General features: G+C 40.0%; 1 protein-coding gene across 1 annotated transcript in view; it reads right to left on the bottom strand.

Moving 5' to 3' along the window:
- LOC106930264 (fibroblast growth factor receptor like 1) overlaps positions 1-12,648 on the bottom strand; it is a 43,961-nt gene that overhangs the window by 11,262 nt on the left and 20,051 nt on the right. The window contains exon 3 of the mRNA XM_015007702.2: positions 2,574-2,846. Within this exon, the coding sequence (XP_014863188.2) occupies positions 2,574-2,846 (273 nt within the window). The remainder of the gene's footprint in view (positions 1-2,573; positions 2,847-12,648) is intronic.

Below are 12,648 nucleotides of genomic sequence, written 5' to 3'. Positions count from 1 at the left end.
GTTTTTTTCATCTTAAAGACAAAATGTATGAATTTTTTTGTAGAGTTGCTTAATAACTTTTCTGAGTTTGTTGTTCTTCCAGCATGTAGTGTTTTTTGACAATTAATTGATTACTACATTATTGATGATTATTTCAATAATCAATTCCCCCAGTGTATTATAAGCCTGGCGGGCCACCAGGCTTTACATGTGCCCCCACCAGGCTAAGCATTGTTTATTTATTTAAGTCTTTTTAAAATGTTTGCATTTTTAAGACTTTGTACTTGGTGTTCAGGTATTACTCTTCCAATCTTCCAATAACACATGATTATTATGTGATATTATCAAATTTCCTGTCAACTTTAAACATTTTTTTTGATTCAAAAACACGGCGGGCTGCTGGATGAATGACTGTCCTAGCGGACTTAACAAGTTTTCAGGGGAAACTTTGCAATTAATCACGATTAATCATTTCAACCCTGTAGAAACAATTACATTTCTGTTCTCTCATCATCAAAGATTTCAGCAACGCCTCTCCACTCAGGTTTCTTTCTTTTTTAAAACAAGAACTGTTCTGAGTGAACGGGTATCTGTAACGTAAAAACCCAAAGGGCGATGTCTGATACTGTTTAGCAGAGCTCTGTTGGCAACCCTGGCATTACAGATGGCTGCGCTCCAACATCTTCAGCCTCTAATTTAAACACAATCAGCTGACACCCAGGCTTTGAACTTGCTTAAACCTTGCTCTCGTGCGCGCCGCGCTGCATCAACCACTGTTTTCTGCGTTTCCTCTGATGCACAGCCGTCACGAGGTCGGGGTGAAACTCCTCCTGTGAGATACAGCAGACTCTGGGGCTAATTAGGCATCTTAGAGTAATTAGACTAAACACAGCCTTCACGCTCCACTCCTCTCATTCATCATGCTGCGCCCCGGTGAAGAGGAAATGCACTGTACCCAGACTGGGTCAGAGCGTCTCTAATCCTGGAAGCCCTGCGCAGAGCTCTGAGGCAAACCGGCACTTTAACACTGAATGTGGTTCTTATTGTGGACCTCCTGCCTGCACACAGAGAGTAGCCTGGGGAAAAGGAAGAGCTCAAGATCCAACTGAGTCACAGAGGATGAAGCCGCATGAAACAATATCCCAGGCTGCTGTTGACTTTGGACAGAGAGAGGTAAAGAGCTGCAACGGAGGCAGAGGCAAAGGGATCAGCCGGTAAAGCGGCAGAAATCTGGATGATGATGTCTTTAACCAGCGGCACGCTCTGCAGGGAAACGATGTCGCATGTCAGAACCAGAACGCTTCCCTTTAGTCCGGTAGACTCGAGTCGATTGGGGACAAAACTGCAACATTTGTATGAATGTCATGATGAATTTTGCTGGACAATAAATTGCCCTAGTAGTTATTGTGATAAACAATAATGTTGTTTATCACGTAATGTAATTGTAATGGCATAATAATGGAAGAATGGATTCATATATTTCAATAAACTTTAAATTGTACAGAGCATTTACCACTGGAACACATTCCAATTTAATTCAATTCAAAAATATTTTATTGATCCCAAAGAGAAATTAAATAAAATTTTATTAAATTTTAAATTACATTAAATATCCAAAATAAACAAAACAACACAGATTGAATTATGAAGTCCCTGTAATTAAAATTGTCCTTCAAAAAATGGCTAGTTGAGACTAAAACACCAGACTGAAGACTTTTGTCATCCAGTTTTTGATGGAAAGAAAAAACAATAAATCATGCAAACTAAAATTATTGAACTCATTTTAATTTATCAGGCAATTAATTGATTTATTGCTTAAACATTTGTTACATTTTCAAACAACAAATCAAAAAACCTGTTTACCTCCTTATCACTACAGCTGGGCAATACACCAATTTTATCCATTAGTTGAATTTATGGTGTTTGTAGAATTTTTTTTTTTTAAACTTGATTTTTTTCCACCAATGGGATTCCATACTTCAGAGTGATGTCAGCGCACGCCGCCATCACCTGCCATCTTGCTTTACAGCTTCTATTCATTTTAACTTTGAATTCAGGTCAACTCTACGACAAAATATAAGGGTCAGACTAACATATCTTTTCTTTTTAATTACAAGAATAACGTCAAAATGTTACAAGAATACGGTGGTAGTGATACGAGAGCAAAGTGTTAATTTTATGAGAATTTAAACATGAAAAATAACTAAAAAATTCAAGCTTCTTTCTCATTAAAACGTCTTTTTCTCATAATTTTAAGACATTCTTAATGTCATACATTTGCAGATAATGCAAATATTCCTAAATTAGCACTGCAAAATCTGTAACTTGGATTGTAAAAAATCACAATTAAAAAATCTGGAAGGGTCCAACCAATGTGAAAAGATGTTCAATATTATTTAATTTTAATTAGTACTTATTGAATGAGGAGACTGGCATGTATTTATCTTAACAGTTTAATGGTTTTCATCAACCGGCCCATTGAGAACACTGTTCTCGACAAACGAACCTGAGTTCGGCTAAACCGAACCGAACTGGTTGGTGTGAATGTAAACTGAACACCATGGTGTGAAAGCACCGTTGGGGCGCGTACCCACCGATAATGATGAGGGTGTAGTTGACGTTGACGCTGCCGAAGCCGTTCGTTGCCTGGCAGTTGAAGGTCCCGGCGTCGTCGGCCTCCACCTCCTTGATCTTCAGGCCCATCCGAAGCACGCGGAAGCGGATCCAGCCGCTGTGGATGATGCGTCCGTCTTTGGTCCACCGGATGAAGGGCGGCGGGTCTGCTTCCACGGGACATGGCAGCTTGATGGCGCTTCCCAAACGGGCCGTTTGTCTGTGGGTGACCCGGTCCGAAACCCGAGGAGGTCCTGAGGAGAAAGAAGAACAGAAATATGACGTGATTAGGAAAATAGAAATGGAAAATTATTTGGATATTTGCTTTAATTGAACCACATTACAGTGTTTTCCATCATGAAGAGCCACAACATCTCAATCAAATTAAAGTCGAGACTTTGACTAGGTCACTACAGAAGTTTGCTTGGAGGCTTTCAGAGGTGAACTTTCTGTCCCACCTTGGATCATTGAATTGCTAAATATTGTAGAGGTGAACCAATAAACCAATTAATTTTCTTAAAACTGGATCATTGGCAGATATTTACACGTAAAACTGATCTTATCTGAAAACGTCTGATAATCTGTCTGTCTCCTTCTGCTTTGCCGTAAAGCAGGGGTGTCAAACTCTAGTCCTCCAGGGCCGGTGTCCTGCAGTTTTTAGATGTGCCACAGGTACAAAACACTGGAATGAAATGGCTTAATCACCTCCTTCTTGTGTAGATGAGTGCTCCAGAGTCCTGCTAATAACCTAATTATTCTATTCAGGTGTGGTGCAGCAGAGGCACATCTAAGTTGCAGGATACCAGCCTTGAGGACTGGAGTTTGACGCCTGTCCTGAAGTGACCCAATTCAGATTTTATTTTTACTTAACGTGACCTGTATCTGATCTTTTCATGACAGTCTGAACAACTCAGGTCGGATTCTTTTTGAATGCGAACCAGACCGCCTGGGTATCTGATTCAAATGCGACCTAACGTCCGGGTCGCACTCATCCGACCTGAAGGTCATTGAAACTTGACAAACGTCACCGTTCTGCGTCCTGATGCACACAAGCAGGAAGAAACACAACAACCACGACGGATGACAACGACGATTAAGTTGTTACTGTGCTGCTCCGGTCGGATTTCAAAATCATAAGATATGCTACACTATTAGCGTCCATGTTTACTTCCGCAAACACGGCGCGCTACTTCTTCTTTATGGAGGTTGGCACGACACTGAACATGCTGATGTCATTGCGCCCTCTACTGAACATGCTGATGTCATTGCGCCCTCTACTGAACATGCTGATGTCATTGCGCCCTCTACTGAACATGCTGATGTCATTGCGCCCTCTACTGAACATGCTGATGTCATTGCGCCCTCTACTGAACACGCTGATGTCATTGCGCCCTCTACTGAACACGCTGATGTCATTATGCCCTCTACTGAACACGCTGATGTCATTATGCCTTCTACTGAACACGCTGATGTCATTATGCCCTCTACTGAACACGCTGATGTCATTATGCCCTCTACTGAACACGCTGATGTCATTATACCCTCTACTGAACACGCTGATGTCATTGCGCCCTCTACTGAACACGCTGATGTCATTGCGCCCTCTACTGAACACGCTGATGTCATTGCGCCCTCTACTGAACATGCGGGACACTTTTAGGTAGTTTGTAGTTCACACTGGAGATCACATACAGGTCGTATATATTTGGCTGCAGCGTGAACAAAGACTTAAAAACTTTGTTGCTACATTTAGCACATTTAGCACATTCAGCGTTGGCCAATATCGTAATCGGCAGGTCAGGCTTCTTAAAGATCAATGATTGATCAGAAAACTGCAATAGATGAACCCTTAAAAATTTGCATTGATTTTTTAACTGAAAAAACAACTTTAAGATAAGTGTTAGATGTGAGTCCAGGCTTAGGTCGGTGCCAAAAGTTGCTTCCAAATCGGGTTGAGCGCTAAGGACTTAAGGTTTCATCACGATATTTTGTGATAACGATAAAAGGGATGATAAGAAGTTTATTACTTCTTCTAGGTAACTATAACACAGAAATTATAGCCACACAAACACAAATACTGTTTTTGAAAAACATTCCCATTTATAATCCACTTCTCTAGAACATCAGTCACTTAAAAAGCGTGATTTGTATCTGTAACAAAACTGAAAGTGAAAAAATTCCCAAAAGATACTGAAGATAATAATGGGCCGAGTATTAAGCCTTGGGGAACTCCGATTTTGATCAGCAGAATCTTTCCTTCGGTAGAGAGAACAACCAGAACAGATAGTCTGGATTTTTGTTTCTCTTTCTGAAACAGTAGGCAAAGAAGAGAAGAGTAAAGTTTGTCTATTTTCTGCAGATTAGCCAGAAACCTTGAAGTCAGATTGTAATAATTGGGCGAGCCGTGTCGCCGCTCCGTGAGCAGAGAGGGTAAACTGTTCTGGCTCTCGTTCTCCATTTGGCGTGCAGAGATCAAAGCCATGAGGCAGTGCGGCGGCGGAGAGGGGGTGAGATGGACAGCAGCCATTTCTCCGGCTTTTAATTGGCTCAGGGGTGCTCCCTCAGATCCGGTGCAGCGGAGCGGGCCGAAACACCCTGTGATGGTGTTAGAAAGCCTGAGCAGAGCCCCCCCAACCCTCCAACACCACTAAAAGCCAAACAAAACCCTGAATCAGTGAGCAGAGCAGACATGCAGGAAAAACAGAAGCCTGAGGGGCGACTGAGGGGGAGGCGAGTCGGCCAGACCCTGCAGCTCCACACAGAGCCCCGTCTGTGCCTCAGAACAAACGGCTGGCTGGGTCGCAGTAAAAACAACGCGCAGGGTAAGTACACACTGCCTCTCCAACACACACAGGGCCGCATTCCATGCATATATGTGGTAAACAGTATGGTGATGGCAGGTAACCCGTCCACACACACCATCTTCAAATCAAACGAAATTGGTGTCAAACTTTTTGTGCAGCAACGATTTTTGTTTGTGCTGCTATTATTTTATGAATATGAATGTTTCCAGAGGTCAAAGGTCAACCAACCCTCCCCCCATATTTATAAAATCACAAATTTGGTGTCAAGTCAAATATTCTAGCAAAATTGACTTAATGTTGATCTCTGGTGACCTCTGGAAACTTTAAAAAACATTTTATGCATTTTTCATGATCATTTAACTATGTTACCTAAAAATACTCTATATATCAAATATGACAAAAGACATTTTACTTCCTGGTTTAGCACCTTGGAATTGAGGCTGTCGCTTTAAAAACTCCTCTTTCTAAAACTCCGCCTTCAGGAAGTCATTCAATTTCAAAATTCAAAAATACTTTATTGATCCCAAAGGGAAATTAAATGCTGTTGAAACTCAAATTAATTCAAATTGTTCAAAGAGTCACAACATGGCTCCTCTATTAACCCTTTAACAACGTTTTTTCCAGCGTTTCAGTGAGGAGCAGCTCCTATAACAAGATCAACAGATGTTCCAGCAGGTGTTTGCTAATTGCTGCTAGCTAGTCTGAAGGAGCTGAGTGGGGGAGTCCTGCTCTGAGAGGGGGAAGTTTGGAAACTGCAGCTCTGAGGAGGAGCTGCGGCTCGAGGGCAGGGCTAGGTCCACCCAGGCGTTTTGCACAGCTGAGTGGTTGCCATGGAGATTAAAGAATTCATTAAACCCGCATGAAAGAATCAAAGCGACACTCCAAGTGTGTTTTGGATGAGAGAAGAACATTATAACATGATGTAAAGCCAAAAAAAAATGATTTTACATAATAAGATCAACGCGTTTGGATGCACAAACTAGCATAGATGTAGTAAAATTCATTTAAATCAATTTTGTTTGATTTTGTAAATGTGGCCTAGCTGGTTGACCTTTGATGACCTCTGGAATCACTTGTTAATATTTTTAAAATGATAGCGGCACAAACTAAAACTGCAATAATTTTAGTTAAATTACGAGATTATAGTCATAATATTAGAAGAATAAAGATGAAATTGTACCAGAACATCTTTAAAATTACAAGAGAAAATCGTTTTAATGAGAAAAAAGCTTCTAGTTATCGAGATCCGACGCGAACGGCTCATGATTTTTTTCTTGAAAATGGACTCAGTTGTTTGCACAATCGCTTCAAAGTCCTGCTGCTGATAAGTTGATACTAATTTGATAACTTCCCTAGATTCTCAACATTTCTTTTTGTTATTTTTTGTCTCTGAGTTCTCATAAAAATACAACTTAATTCTCTTAATATTTCGACTTTATTCTTTTGATTCAAAGTACAAATAAACAGAAGCTGTCAAACAAGATTAAGTCACTGGAAAAAAATCCAGATTTTCCTAAAATTAAATCTTCAAAAAACAAAAATTGAATTAATTGATGAAATTCACTCATCGGCCAGCTCTAAGACCAGACAAGCTGAGCGGTAAAACCCAGAGAAACAGAGTTTTATGTGACATTCGAACCAAGCAGCTCATCTCTGAGTCTTTATCAGCCGTGAATGAACAGAGAGTTCCTCCTCCTCTCCTCGCTGGACGGCCTCTTCTAGTCTGCAGCAAGCAGGAAATTAGAACTGTCACTGTTTCTTTCTGAGGAGACGCTGCAACCGCAGTATTTTTGGCTTGAATTTCACTGATTTAGTGGAAGAGAACGAGAACTGAGGCATTCATTGCTGCTCCTCAGCAGGATCTGCTTTGAGGCCTGAAACGGGTCAAAGTTTGGGCTCGAACTGCTCTGCAAAAATTTATTCCTTCAACAGACAGGTCTCATTTATCTCTTCCTGAAAGCACATTGTGAATTAATGACAGACTGACAGAAGCAAGTCCTGATTCATGTCCGAGGTCCAGCTGGAGCAAACTGTCAGCGCACTTTGACCCCGCTCCAGCATTTCTTCTGTTAGAGCTGGAAACACGTTCGTGACGGATCAAATGTCCTCCTGGGAAACATTAAAAGAAACAAAAACATTTTTTTCTCCACTTGACAAACTTTTGAGATGTTTGTGGAGCATTTCCCACTGAGCGTTAGTTCACACTGACCTGTCAGCAGAAGGCCAAGCATTTAAGGACTAAATCAACATAAAATAACCTGAATATTTGCTAAGAGGTGGAAATCAGCACCGATTTCAACACCAGGAGCTAGAAATATTTACAGAGTGTTTCTTGTAAGCGTTCTTTCAGCCAGCTCACCAGCAATGTGCAGCAGCATTTTAAGGAGTGTGCCTAACGCTCTTCTAGCACTGGTAGAGCTCATGTATAATGACGTATATTTGGCGTTTGAGCTTAAACAACAATTTAAAGAAACTGTAAAATTAAGACTTGAACTGTATAATAGTGAGCATTTACAGAAACAAACATCTTAAACGTTATGCTAATTTAACATTTTGCATGTTTTTGTACTTCCATTTTGGTCTCAACTGCTTCTAAAAATAATCCAAGTACTTAAAAAAATAAACACCAAACCGTCTTTTTGGCAGTAAGCTCAAGCTTTATAGAGTCTGGGAAATGAGCCATTTCAAAAACCTCTGGAAGGTAACAACCGTTACCTAGCAACCCCGGTGGAACTCTGGCCATCACCTAGCAACCCCACCAGAGCTCTGCCAGTCACCTAGCAACCCAAGTGGAACTCCAACACATTTGGCCAGCTGGTTTTACCACTTGGTGCATTTGTGACACTCCACTTCTGCTTTTCAAAGATGTATGGTTGCATGACAGCACATCTGTTAGCAGCCATTTTAACGTGAAAGTGTAAACGTTGAGTTGGGGGCCGGGCCAGAAACAGCTTATTTGGATTTAAAGTGACAAGAGCCCATAAAACAGCTGACAGGAGCTCAAAATAGGCAAAATAATAAACTAAAATCTCATTATCTAAGAATTATTTTGAGCAAAAAACTTAATTAACATGTTTTGTATAGCTCATACATCTGTCCTAAATGTTCAATGAAGCATTTAAAGTAAAAAATGGAAATATTCACTGTTACTTCTTAGTGTTTTGAACTGTTTTGCACCAACACACTAAAAACAGTCCGGCTGCCGATCCGAGCATCAGGAATGTGACACAAATGATTTCCTCCTTGCCTCTCCGCTCCCAAACAGCTTTTGAAGTTCCTCTCAAAAACAAGGCACAGCGAGTGCTGAAATCAAGGACGCGGACCGAATAACTTAATAAGTATTTGTGTTGCAAGCATGATTGGCATCTCTTCTTCTCCTCCTCCGGCCTCTCAAGGACAAACTCCTCCAGCCTTGGACTTGAAAGCCTTGGAAGCACGACGGAAAAATCCAGTTGAGAGAAAATTGGAATATTTCTCCCTTATATGTTAGCCTGAGAGATGAACAGTTCAACATGTGTGGAGGTAAAACACACTGAAGTCCTATTGTTCAGTCTCATGAGGCGCTCTGCTGGTTGCTGACCTGATAAATGGAAAGCTGACTCATGACCGACTGGTGAATTTCTCTAACTGCGCGCTCGGATTGTTTGAACTGTTAGCTCGCTAAATGGAGAATGATACACATGACCATATGGGCTTTCCCGTACTACGGCGCTGGTAAAGCACTCCTTATTATAGCCGGGCTCCATGTGTGAAAGGAATCTTTCATAGCTCAGGAAGGAGGAGGAGGAGGAGGCCTGGCGACTCCCAGAATTAGCCGTGTTTTTCTTTGCTCAGTTTGGTGATGGATTATTTTTAAGAGAAAGGGCCGCATTCAATAGGAGGCTTTCTCCAGATTGGGTCTAAATACAGACTTTTTTTAAGCTAGGGTCAGAGAGCGGGTTAATGAGAAGTCGCTCCAAAATAAGGGCATATTTAGGACGGAAAAATGTTCCAAAAGAAAAAGTGAAACCCAACAAAGGAAGAAGATGATTAAACCACTAGGGAAAAAATTACTTTAATCTCTGCAATTCTGATTTTAATCTCAAAAGTCTGACTTTAATATTTGATTTCCGACCTTAATCTCAAAATTCTGACATTTAATCTCAGAATTCTGATTTTAATATTTGATTTCCGACCTTAATCTCAAAATTCTGACATTTAATCTCAGAATTCTGATTTTAATTTCAAAATTCTGACTTTATCTAATCTCTGAATTATGACTTTTTTCTGAAAATTCTGTCTTAAGTCTTAAAATTATGACTTTAACCTCAAAATTATGACTTAGAGTTAGGGTTAGGCTCTCAAAAGTCAGACTTTTTTTCTTAAACTTTTGGCTTCATTCTCAAAATTCCGACTTTTTCTCCGATCAGAATTGTTTAAATTGTTTATGCACCGTCAGATAAATCTAGTATCCAAACTTAAATCAACCAAATAAATTTTAGATGAATTTTCAGTGTGGATAAAATGCAGATTTATAAATCCTACAACTGGGAAGATACAGCTGTGATTACTTTACTAACAACACCACTGACATACACCAACAAATATTTGGTTATTTATTTGGATTTTGACATAGATGGAAACAGAATTAGGATTCTGAGATTAAAGTCAGATTTCTTTTTCAGTGGCTCTAATCCTCTTCCGTATGTGAACAATACACAGACGTGCCATTTATTTTCTCTTTTAACTAAACACCTGTGGGTTTGTAGAGATGTGTACCTGCTCTTCTCTTTGGTCTTTCACTGCAAACATCTCAATGAAACGCTGACAGGCGTTCAAACAGAGAACACCTGGAGCCGGAGCCGACCACAAAGAGATTCGCAGGATAATGCACGCACCGCTGTCTGCTTTCTGACGCTCTTTATGCTGCTTTTGTCAAGGCATCCACAGGCTACAACAATATGTCGATTTATTACTGGGATAAACATGGTGTGTGGCACTTATATAAAGAAGGAAAGACAAGGAGAAGACTTCCTGCTACCAGGAAAGAGACAGTTAATGCATCCAGGAACTACGTCAAAAAGTATTGCATTCTCTTCAAAAATAATGCATTTGGTAGTCAATTTATGTAACATCTTGGATACTGAAAGTCTTTCTGCTACAATATAAGGTTTTTGACAACTATGCTAATATTTCATTTGTGATATATCTGAAGTTTCACCCCTATTTCTTTAGGATATAAACGCCCCGCTAAGTTAAGTGGAAAATGCTGGAGGCAAAACAGATCAAACATTGGCTTTCTATCCCCTTTGTGTTAAATGAATGTGACAGAAACTTTCTGTAGGAAGGAAAGAAAGACACAAATCCATCCGAACTATTGGGGCTATTTTCAAGTTGTTTTCATGTGGTAATATCGCCGTCTGACAGGTTTGGTTGTGTCTTCTTTTGTGTCTGAAGGGTTAATAAAGGGCAGTTTCATGTTTCCCATCTCCACCTAACAAACAAACACGAACACATGAATACACCAATTTCCAGTCAACAACAAAACACTTGTCTTTGCCAGCAGCCATTGTACAGCAGTTAAACCAGCTGACCAACACTCGTGGAGATCCACTTGGGTTGCTAGGTAACCAGCTGGGCTCCGCCTGAGTTGCTAGGTAACGGCACGGTTCCAGTCGAATGGAATGTTTTGGAAACAGCTCATTTTCCAGACACCAAAATACATTAACTTATTGCCAAAAAATATACAACTGGGTGTTTTTTTTTTAGTGCTTGGGCTGTTTTTAGAAGCAGTTGAGACTGAAATGGAAGCATAAAAACTATTTAAAAAGGTGAATTTTGCACATGTCCCCTTCAAGGATGTATAAACATGTTTTCACGGCAAAATTTTAACTTGAAATTTGTTTTTTGTTTTGTACATTGGATTTAAAAAAAAAACTTCAACTGAAATCAAATATAAAAATTTGTTATATTCTAATTTAATAAAAAATAAATGTAGATATTTCAAAAACAAGTGTTTTTAATTAAGTGTAGTACGTAGAAAAATCAGAAATCCCCAGTTTTGTAGAAATGCCATCATGTTTTCTTACTAAAACTTCTCTAAATTTGCTCTTTTTTAACTTCAGCTGCATCCATCTTTGCACAAATAACTTCCATAGATAGATCTATATCTTCCAAATGTTTTTAGCCTTTTTTATGATATTTCTAAAAGCTTTATATCCTCCATAATCCCAAAAAATCCTAATTCTGTTATGTTCCATGCTCATTTTCTCAGAAACTGTATCAGCTGCTGTGATATTCCCACTTCTGATTGAGTCTCCCAAGTATAGGGCTGACAAACATATCACAATATAAGCGTTTCATATCAGTCGGTGTCAATAATTTTTGAGATCAATAATTCTTTATTAGTTTTTTAAGTATCTGAATTACTTCCAAACTAGAGGTGTGACCTTTCCTGTTTTATCCACAGTTTTCACTCCACACCGTTGCATTTTTAATTTTAAACAGTTATTTAAGCAGAAGCGCAGGTAACTCAACAGGTTGTTGCTAGGTAGCCAAAGAATGAGTTGCTAGGTAACCAAAGAGCGAGTGAGTTAACCGATTCCACCAACCTAGCTTAGCTAGCCGTGAGAAGCTGTACGGCTAAAGTTTTTCTCTGCCTACGTCTCCCAGAATGCTGTGCGGTTCTGGTTTGTTGTTAATACATCAATATTCTATCAGATGTATTAACTATCGGTATGTATTGTTATTGATTTATTGTCCATCCCTACCCAAGTTTTAGCTTTGTTTTGATACCAAGATTATTGAAACAGAGTTTGTAATTGCTGAGAAAAACCGAACCAGATTCGGTATGTTATTTTAAACATACTTCAGAAAACCCTTAGAGTTTATGAAAGCATAGAAGAAGAAATAAAGAGATGAAAGCTGGAACTTGAGTCCCATGCTAACGCTGAGGGTCTTCTGAAAGGGAAAGGTGGGGCAGACAAAGCAGCTCTGCTTCTGCTTCTGTGTTTCGCTATACATTTCACAAGTGAGAGATAAAAATCAGCATAGAGAGCCGGAGAAAAAGCAGGAGGGGGAGCGTTGGCTGGGTGAGGCACGGAGTGGCAGGCGAGGCTGTTCTGACAGCAGCGGCGCAGCAGAGGGTGAAGAATGCCTCCTTTTCTTACCCCTCCAGACGTCCTGCCCGCCAGCTTCACCCTGTCAGGTAATCAATACCGCTTATTTTCCCCTCTCGGCTTTCCAATCAATAGATAAGAGCGGGGTAAGACCG

Source organism: Poecilia mexicana, unplaced genomic scaffold (assembly GCF_051168715.1).
Source record: "Poecilia mexicana isolate PSO_F unplaced genomic scaffold, ASM5116871v1 scaffold_22, whole genome shotgun sequence".
Classification (NCBI taxonomy): domain Eukaryota; kingdom Metazoa; phylum Chordata; class Actinopteri; order Cyprinodontiformes; family Poeciliidae; genus Poecilia; species Poecilia mexicana.
The sequence above is the reverse complement of the archived record's forward strand: the minus strand, read 5'-3'. Positions and strand labels throughout refer to the sequence as shown.